This window comes from Parasteatoda tepidariorum, chromosome 5, assembly GCF_982258835.1.
Source record: "Parasteatoda tepidariorum strain Cologne lab strain chromosome 5, Ptep-v5.0, whole genome shotgun sequence".
Taxonomy (NCBI): domain Eukaryota; kingdom Metazoa; phylum Arthropoda; class Arachnida; order Araneae; family Theridiidae; genus Parasteatoda; species Parasteatoda tepidariorum.
Window position 1 is genome coordinate 93,143,573 of NC_141759.1, and position 10,067 is coordinate 93,153,639.

General features: G+C 36.9%; 1 protein-coding gene across 1 annotated transcript; it reads left to right on the forward strand.

Annotated features, from left to right (window-relative positions):
* Window positions 1–8,977: 8,977 nt before the first annotated feature.
* LOC147809871 (innexin inx4-like) lies at window positions 8,978–9,763 on the forward strand. Its single transcript, XM_087162912.1, has one exon. It carries the CDS (start codon window positions 8,978–8,980, stop codon window positions 9,761–9,763), a length of 786 nt encoding a protein of 261 aa, XP_087019038.1.
* The last annotated feature ends 304 nt before the right edge of the window (window positions 9,764–10,067 follow it).

Genomic DNA, 10,067 nt, shown 5'->3' on the forward strand with positions numbered 1-10,067 from the left:
GAATTTTCGAATTTTAATGACTAAAGGATTTGATGGTTCGGTCTTTGAAATCAGTGATTTGCTTGTAAACAGACATTTTAAAGCTATTTTGGAAAACATACAAGGAGGTTATAGAAGTATGGATATCGATAAGGGGCATTTGCCAAAGGTCAGAGAAATATATTTCGGTGACGTGAACGTAGTTGAATTTTATCTAAAAGTTCGAAGATATCGAAAGACACGAAAGATTGTAGTGTGCTTAGATGAAGATAAAGAACTTGTTGTTTATCCAACTTCAATCACTTGTATAGATTCATTTATACAGAACGTAACACCAGAATTACTTCTTGACGTTGCCTGTGATAAATATCATGATAATCGAGATTATCACCCGGAATCATCAGATGAAGAATACTCGGAATCGTCGGATGAAGAGCACTCGGAATCGTCAGATGAAGAGGACTCGGAATCGTCAGATGAAGAGGATATGACCAATTTGTTTCGTTTCTTTTATTAAACTTACGACAATTTATAAAACTCCCTGCAACCACGTGTTCCACGTGCCATGTCTCAATCTATGGATGAATAAGCATCAGACTTGTCCCATATGTTACAAAGAAATATCTAAACGTTTGGTGGAACAAATTAAATGTACGACGTCAACTAAACAAATTCAAATCGACGCTCATGTTAAACGCCTGGATATTGTGAATGAGCGGCTTCATATTTTTATTTTAAAAGTCATACGTGAAGTTGAGCTGTGGCGTTTACCAGTGCTCTTGAAATTTTGTCAGAGCTTGTGTCAGAAAAAAAAAAAAAAAAAAAAAAAAAAAAAAAATTTTTTTTTTTTTTTTTTTTTTTTTTTTAAATGGATTTTTATCTCGATTGCCTGAAAAAAAATCTCTTTGATGCGTTGCGATGGTGTAATAAAGACGTCAGCCGAGAGCAATGTCTATATATCTACATCGAGTCAATACTGTGGAAGAAGCTCCCGTCTCCGATGTATACCTCCTCTATAACATTACAGGTGGTATTTCCTATGTAAAAAAGCAAGATTATCTCCATTTTGCTCATCATTGGTGCTTACAAAATACATTTATAGCTTGCACGTTGGATTTGGCATCGGCCGAATGTCATTCTGTGGTTTTGGATTTGGATTTCCATGCGGATGGCCAAACGACTGAATCCTTGTTCGATATCATTCTTCCTGAGATTCATTCCACCCTCAAAATGACATTTTTGACACACGTTAACCATTTTACATATATTATTGCTGCTCGATCCGACGGGCATGGTGTTCACGTTCATTTACCTGAATTTCTCATATCGCACGACGATTACATACTGTTGTGTGAATCTTTGAAACCCATCTTACGATATTCCATTGTAAACAGGGGAACCTATACGCTCGATATTTTGCAAAACATGACACTTGCGGGATCAGCCAAACCCGACACACAACCCTACATGGCGCTTCAAATACATTACGTGGACGAGAAAAATGAATACATGATTGATTTCAGTAAGCCGTTGGATGTTCAACTGGAAAAAATTAAAAAATCATTTAAACGCGTCAAATACAATCTAGAGTCGTATTTTCGCAAATTTCTGTTTGTCGAAAGGCAACAGATTCGACAACACATTTTGAATTTTATGATGCCCGTCGCAACACCCTTCCCTGCCTTGTATAAATTGTCCTACCCGACCCTGATTGGATGCATTCCAAATGAATCGAGTGATTTTCAAGCCATTTGTTCATTTTCATACAAGAGTTCTTCGGCCATGGGATACATTTTCAAAGGGAAAAAACTATTGTTTGACGGCACTCATTTCTTGAAAAGCCATCATTATTTACATTTCAATACATTTTTATTAAGCAATTTCGAAACCAATAACGCCGCCTTAAAGAGTTGGTACGAGCGCGGAGCACGTTTGACACCCAACTCTACCAATGTCAATCCCATTTTTCATAAAATGAATCAAGGATTGCGAGAAAATAACGACAGGTTTGTAAGAGATTCCAATCCCATCAAGACCATCATGGAGTTTAACGACGGTATTTACTTTTTACCCATGTTTTATGCATTGTGCAAATGCTTAAACACTTCCTCTGTGGTGATGGTGGCGCATTTAAAAGGAACCTTGGACAAGGATTTTTTTCCGCTCTTGGATCGCATGGAACTGGTGGATGTGGAACACACCAACGTTACCATGAAGGATTTCACAGAAGAAACCATCTATTTTTGTGGCAACAATTTGTGCAATCGCTACGTCCGCAACAAGGACAAGCTCAAGCAAATTGTGACCGATTCACAGCGGGCCATTCTGAGTGTCACGACGCCACAGCAAATGGTGGAGCTGTATCGACGCATCCAAGAGAGTCACTTTCCCATCAAGGTGTTGCGCATGCTCAATTCGTTGCGAAAACCATCGACGTACATTTGGAATTATTTGATTGAATCGTGGAAAGAAATTTCGAGCGAAAGTGAAAAGGAATCGCACCTGAGCAATTTGTGGCAATCCATCGTTTCGTGGTTGCAAGAGTACAAGAGGTGTGGCAAATTGGGTGGACCCGACGATGAAACGATTCAGAAATTTAACCTCAGGGCAGTGACGTCCACCATTACAAGTGATTCGAATCTGGAACAGAAATACATTCAAATGGATCGTCACAAGTGGTTTATCCGTTTGCAGGACGGTTTACTAGACATCTTGACTGGACACATTGGAGCTACGGTACCCGAGTTGTTTTTATCCGATAAGCGTCTCGGCATTGACGTTTCCAGGCAAGAAATGATCAAATTGTATCACAACTCTCCCGATTTGGAAAAATTGTACGAATTGATGACTGACAAATTTTTCTTTTTAAAATATTTAAAAGCGTTGTTTACGGATCGGACGGACGATTTGTTTGACACGTTACACGAAATGATTCAAGAAGAAATGTCGCACATTGCTTACGATCCCTATGCCAAATCCATGATGCATTTTTACGTTCATTTGTGTAAGTACACTGCATTTGAACACGATTTGCTCATGTACTTGTGCGATGTGCTGGCGAGCATTTTCATTGCCACCAATTATGAGAGAAAATTTTTCGTGTGCAAAGGCAAAACATCCAACGGAAAGAGCAAACTCTTTGAGATTCTGGGTCGCGTGTTTGGAGGCTATTACCATTGTATCCAATCGGACAATTTGAAACCCAGCAATGCCGCGGGTAACGCGACTCCCGACTTGGCTTCGACCATTTTCAACTGTCGCATCGTGACATCCGAAGAACTGGAAGGTAAATTGAACGAAAATCGTGTCAAGCAAATTACGGGAAATTCTTGCGTAACCTTTCGAAACATGTATGAGGCCAGTCAAGGAGGCATACCCACTGCCAAGCTGTTTACGTCGACCAACAACGTACCAGATTGTCAAGCCACTGAAGCATTTCAAGATCGCGTCACAGCCATTCCCTTTTTGTCGCGATTTGTCAACAAGCCACCGAAAACAACTTCGGAACAAGTGCAGCTGAATCGATATGGAAAAGATGAATATGCCGTCGAAAGATCATTTGTGGGATGTTTTTTAATACTCTTGTATCACTTGAAAAAACACATGAGTATTAAAGATGGGTTGCTGCATTATCGAGACGAGCCACCCAGTGTAGTGGAATATACTCAAATGTATTTGTTTAATACGGATGTTTACAATCAGTTTAAAACGCATATGGATGTGCAAATGAGCGATGATCACATTACCACCATGACGGATCTTCGATCAGCTGTGCGTCAATTTCTGAAAAATACCAAAAATAACACAACTCCAGAGGCAGATTTAATTGTAAAGTTTGAGGAGGAATTTAGCGAATACCGTAAATCTGATTTACAATTGGGATCGGTACGTCACAATAGTATATTGGATCAAGAGGATGAGCCCTTGACATTTGAAAACAGTATCTTGCAAGAAGAAAACAAAAGCAAAAGAAGCGCAACGTTTGAAGATTTGACAAACAAAAAACGAAAAGTGGAATCTGCAATTGTGTATTATGATGACATCATCATTAGAAACTTGCGTAGGACAATAGAATCCTAAAATCCAAAGGGGGTGAGAGTTTGAAACTGCTCAAGGGCACAAGACGACAATTCTAAAAAAAAAAAAAAAAAAAAAAAAAAAAAAAAAAAAAAAAAAAAAAAAAAAATTTTTTTTTTTTTTTTTTTTTTTTTTTTTTTTTTTTTTGACTTTGTGCTTTTAAGGCGAGTCTCAATGTTCTCACCTCATCAGAATTTTTTGGAGCTGTCGCAACTTGCAAAATTTAAATGATGAAGAATTTGGATAATCTCTCGATGCCAAGACAACGCAAATATTAAACAACACATCGCAGGCAACAAGGGATTAAGGAGGGTTGAGATAACGTCAACCGGCATATGCAATCACACAACATTTCGAGACCTGCTGGCAACTCTGAACCACGTACATACACGCCGTTACCTGTAGAGTCTTTGCAATAGAGATAAGGAGTATCATCTTTTACGTACTCTAGCAAAAAATTCCAAGGAATCATTGAAATACCTTTATGATTTTTTGCCAAATACGGCGTACCATCGCTTTTTCGCAATAAAAACGGTTTCCCTTCATGCAATAAGTAATACTCGTTACCGTGTTTGTCCACCGGATAACGTTGTGTGCCGTCATACATTTTTGCAATTTTGACACTTTGTCCTTGTTGTATTAAACAGCTTTTCTTGTTTCGAAGAGGATAATACTCGTTTCCATCAACGTCACTAGCGTAAAACTCTTCAAACCGCTTGTCACGAGCAAATATATAATCTTGACGGTCTGGATATATTTGGTTTCCGTACTTGTCACGGGCATACACCTCACCACCTAATCTCTTTAAAAAACCCTTCTTATCTTTGGAATAATACTCGGAACCATTTCTTCGTCGTCGATAACGTTCCATGGCGATTGATAATTACAAGATATCTCTCTTGTCTTTACAAGATTGTCCTATTCAATACCATCCTGAGGATGTAATTGAAATTTTAAAAGCATGGCGCAAGAGTCACACCAACGAAACCAAATGTTTAGTTTGCAAAGATACATTAAAATTTACAAAGGTGTCGTGGACAGTATGTTGTAAGCAGTTTTATTATGATGGTAGTATTCGGTCCTACCCCGTCCAATCGATTGCAGTCCCCACGCCTGGGTATACGTTTGCCTTACCCGTGTTGAAACGCACGTTGGACAAGTTTCGTATAGTATCGAATCAAGATTTTTTAATTCTTCCCGATCCCATTTATTGGCAAGTCAAATCCACACTCACGTATGAAAAAGTCATGAAATTTGTACAAGGTAAACCCATGACGCAACGCACCAAAGTGGTTCAACCCAAGGTAAAAGTAGACAAAATGTTGATGGATATCTTGGAAACGCCATTGAATTACGGGAGCATAGCACGCAGATCGGGTGGCAAATACACCATCATGAGATATCATGGATTCGGCAAGCGATGCACCTTGTCCATGCGGGGCATGATTGTTCCGGACGCCACGTTACGGCCCAACGAAATCCGATTACCTATCCACATTGTAAAATCATTCAACTTGCATAAGAAATGGATCATTTTGAATCGTATGCCCTCCCTACAACCCGGTAATTTTGTAGGGTTGTACGTTTCGTCTCCTGGATGGGAATATGATTGTTTTGGAATTCCATTAACTATTTTGCAAGCTATTAATGGTGATTTCGATGGGGATGAATGCAACTTGTACGTGATACCCAATGGTTTGTCGCAAGCCGAAGCCGCCACCATTTTAAATTCCGAATATTCTTTGGGTTGTTTTGTCATGCAGGGCCCAAAGCTGACGCCCAACCAGGACATGCTGGTGGTCTATTTCTTAAAGTATGAGGAGATTGATTTTTTACCTTTCAAGGCGAAAAATTTACATACTACGTTTAAAGTGTTGTACGACCATTATGGATCCCAGAAAACGTTTGAATACATTGACCGTCTGAGATTATTTTATTTGGAGGTGTTGCAAAACGAAATATGTTTCGGTTTGACGCTGAAAGAAATGGACATGTTGAGCGAGTTTGGAAGGGGATCTTTTGAAACGTTTAAGCAAAAAGCAGAAGAAACCAATGGATGTCTGGTGTCTATGGTTAAATCGGGTGCCAAAGGCAGTTATGAACACTTGTATCAAATGTTTGGGTGCATTGGTTATCAGGAAGACATGTACGTTAAAAGTTCGTTTTGGGATGGATTGGACGCAGTGCAAGCATTGGCACATGCCAAAACTTCAAACGATGCGCTCAGTAAAACGTGTAAAATTTGGGAACCCGGCTACAGTTATTCAAAGATGGTTTTCAATTTACAAGGGTTGTACGTAGATTACAAGGGACGCTTGATGGATGGCAAAACTGTTATTGAAATGGATGTATTGAACGCGTTACATTTTACAGATGTCATGAGTAGCGAAAGCTTCCAACATCTATTAAGCAAAACATTGAAACTGTAAAAAAAAAAAAAAAAAAAAAAAAAAAAAAAAAAAAAAAAAAAAAAAAAAAAAAAAAAATTTTTTTTTTTTTTTTTTTTTTTTTTTTGTAAGCTCTGTTTAAAAGCTTGCGCGATCAACCCGGGATCCATATGCTATTCTCTCATCACTACTTGTTGGACATTCTCTCATCACTACTTGGAAGATGTCGGAACGTATATTACACTTGCTCAACGAGGAAAAGGATAAAGTGCAAAATCACACGACTGAACAAGAGTTAAACGGCCAAGCTGAGGTAGAAAATCAAATTCCCGAAGAAGAAACAGAGTTTTTATTGTGGTTCGATGAAGATCCATTGCATTTGCCAAATAGAGAAATCATTTTAAACCCTGGAAAAATTGAAACTGTAAAAATAGAAAGAATAATTAAACTGCGACCAAATGAAGCAGCTAAATTCTGCAACCAATTAAAAGGTGTTAAAGTACACAATGAATTCTTTCCCCTTGAATACGAAGGACAAATTGAATTGCAATTATCTACAGAGGGAAATGAGACTGTTGTGTTGCAAAAGTACCAAAGAATTGGATATTTGACAACAAGGACATATATGGTTGACGATGGAATAATACGTTTAAGAAGAAGCGTTACCATACCTACAGAGTCAGCTTTTCTGACAATGAAGAGTTTGCTACTCGATCACAAAGACGGATAGGATCTTGCTAAAAAAAAAAAAAAAAAAAAAAAAAAAAAAAAAAAAAAAAAAAAAAAAAAAAAAAATTTTTTTTTTTTTTTTTTTTTTTTTTTTTTTTTTTTTTAAAGCACTGTTTAAAAGCTTGCGCGATCAACCCAGGATTCATATGCTATTCTCTCATCACTACTACTTGTTGGAAATTCTCTCATCACTACTTGTTGGACATTCTCTCATCACTACTTGTTAAAAGATGGAACTACCGACTATTAGGTGGCCTACAAATATTGATTACGTTGCAAAGATTCAATGGATGCATTACAATGGAGAGTGTGTACCGTATTCTTTGTACTTTGCTGCCACCTATGAGGAAAACCACGATTACGCTGTGGTCGCAAAAAAGGATTCTCTAACGTCTTTCACGTTTAACGAAGTTTTGAAAAATTGGGCATTACCTCAATCACCCTTTAAGGACTGGCACAATTTACCTCCCAAGCATTTCGAGATACCTATTACACAGATGAAACTATATTTGAAAACGGAATTTTACCACGAGCATTTGAATGAACCCGCAGAAAAAGTTCATGGATGGCAAGCAAAAATAGCGACTCTGGATATGGGCACATTTATGTATTTGAATGCATTACTACCTATGGATAGTGTGAGATATTGCGGACCAAAGCTTGATGCTATTAGTCTGGCTACTGATTATATGAGACAGTATGATTACAATGTTAGAGATGACGACGACAAAATTGATGACACAATTTAAAAAAAAAAAAAAAAAAAAAAAAAAAAAAAAAAAAAAAAAAATTTTTTTTTTTTTTTTTTTTTTTTTTTTTTTTTTTTTTTTTTTTTACAATGTGTTTTAAAGTTAAGCGCTGAGTCTTGATGATCTCAATCTCGTCAGAATTTCTTGAAGCCCTCGACTTTAGAATTACTTCGAACTAGCATCATTAGAATTTCAACAAGCTCTCAACTTTAGACTATTTTTGTTAATAAGCTTTATCTCACAATCATCATTTCTGAATTGAAGATATCCTCGACATCCTCTTACAAAAATCTCTTAAAGTCAAGACGAACGCCGAAAAAAAATAAAACATGTGTTCTGAAATTTATTGTATACGATGTCAAAAAGTCTTGGAGTTGTATTTGTGTAACAACGGTTGCAATAGACCCTTTCGCTCAATAAGGTTCTGCGATACGTGTTCAGACAAAATTCATGAAAAGTCGTCATAAATGCATCGAGATTTAAGACTCGAGACTAAGACAAAAAAAAAAAAAAAAAAAAAAAAAAAAAAAAAAAAAAAATTTTTTTTTTTTTTTTTTTTTTTTTTTTTTTTTTTTTTTTTTTTTTCAAATGCTTACAAAAGTTTTACGTTTGTCAAACTAGTCAGTTGTTGATGGACCATCCAGCTACAGCATCAAGGTCTCTTTTTACTCATCAGCGCTTTCTAGTATAAAACATTGTTGCACCCACACCAAACGATACGAGATATGTAATCAGTTGTATGATATAGTGCATTTGATGCGAACTGATCAAAGCCGCTCCCGTGGTTGCAGTTGCAGTACTGTAATACATTCCATACGCTGAATACGCAAAGGACAAAAATCCTATAAACACTACTACCAAGAGTACGCCAATCATTAGCATCTGTAGATTCATATTTTTTACTTTATTACACATTCAAAACAAGCAATCATGTTTAACGTTACGCAACTGCTGAAATGGAAACGCTCCCAGGTTCCACAAAAGAGCTTTAGCGTATTGATTGACGTGCAACAAATACATGTACGAAATGTTTTCTTGTTTTGCTTTGGACTTGCCATGACCAGACAATTTTTCGGTAGCAACATCATCTGTCAAGTAGATGGGCATCGTGTCCACCAAGAATTGTTGGACACCAAATGCTTCATTAATAGTACTTTTACAGAGTCTTCAAGTGGAATTTTATATCACAATTACTATCAATGGGTATCGGTGGTACTTTTATTGCTGGCGTTTATGTTTCATTATCCCTTTCGTATTTGGTCGAATCAAATGTCCAAATTTATGACAGAAATTACACACGAAATCAAAACCACAGATGATTCCGTGAGAGTTTTTAAAATTATTCAGGCATCTCAAGGAAACCGCTTGTTTTGGAAAGTGTTTGGATTAGAATGTGTTTACCTCGCGCAAAATGTTTTGATTCCGATAATTTTGAATATTTTTTTCAATTACGCTTGGTCGCAGTCTGATTGGCATTGGAATACCATATCCTTATTATTTCCCGAAATGGCTTCATGCAACTATGATTATTATTCTGGAGGAGGAATCACTACAGGAAAATTTAGATGTTTGCTGCCTTTGAATAGCGTGTACAGAAAAGTGTTTTGGATCGTGTATGGCATTTTCCCGACATTGATTGTATTTCACGTGTATATGTTGCTATATCGCCTTTACCAAGCTATACGTTTGGGAAAAGAGGGGATAAACGTTTGGTGGTGTCTAAACATTGCAAAAGCTGAAGCAAAAACTTGGCATGCAAAGCAGAACTTGAAAAACCAATGGCGAAATGCACATTTGAAGAATCCGTTGTATGTCAGCATGGAAGCTTTCATCGAAAGCTAACAAAAAAAAAAAAAAAAAAAAAAAAAAAAAAAATTTTTTTTTTTTTTTTTTTTTTTTTTTTTTTTTTTCAAATTGTCTTTATAACTTTCAGAGCACATGGCGAGTGGATCCTTTCAAATCCTAAACCTCGATGAGCATTCAACGTAGAAATTCTGCTTTGAAGCATATATATTTAAAAAAAGCAATGTCTTTTCCCCGTGGGCAAGGCGTTGTGTTCATTGATGAAGAGATTATTTTTGAGAATGAAGATTTTTTGGTGGAAGCGGAACGAGTCGAATCATATGATGCAGTGTATGAAGATTTA

Excerpts from the sequence above, each read along its gene's own strand:
- LOC147809871 (XM_087162912.1), top strand. The coding sequence starts at position 8,978 with ATGACCAGACAATTTTTCGGTAGCAACATCATCTGTCAAGTAGATGGG.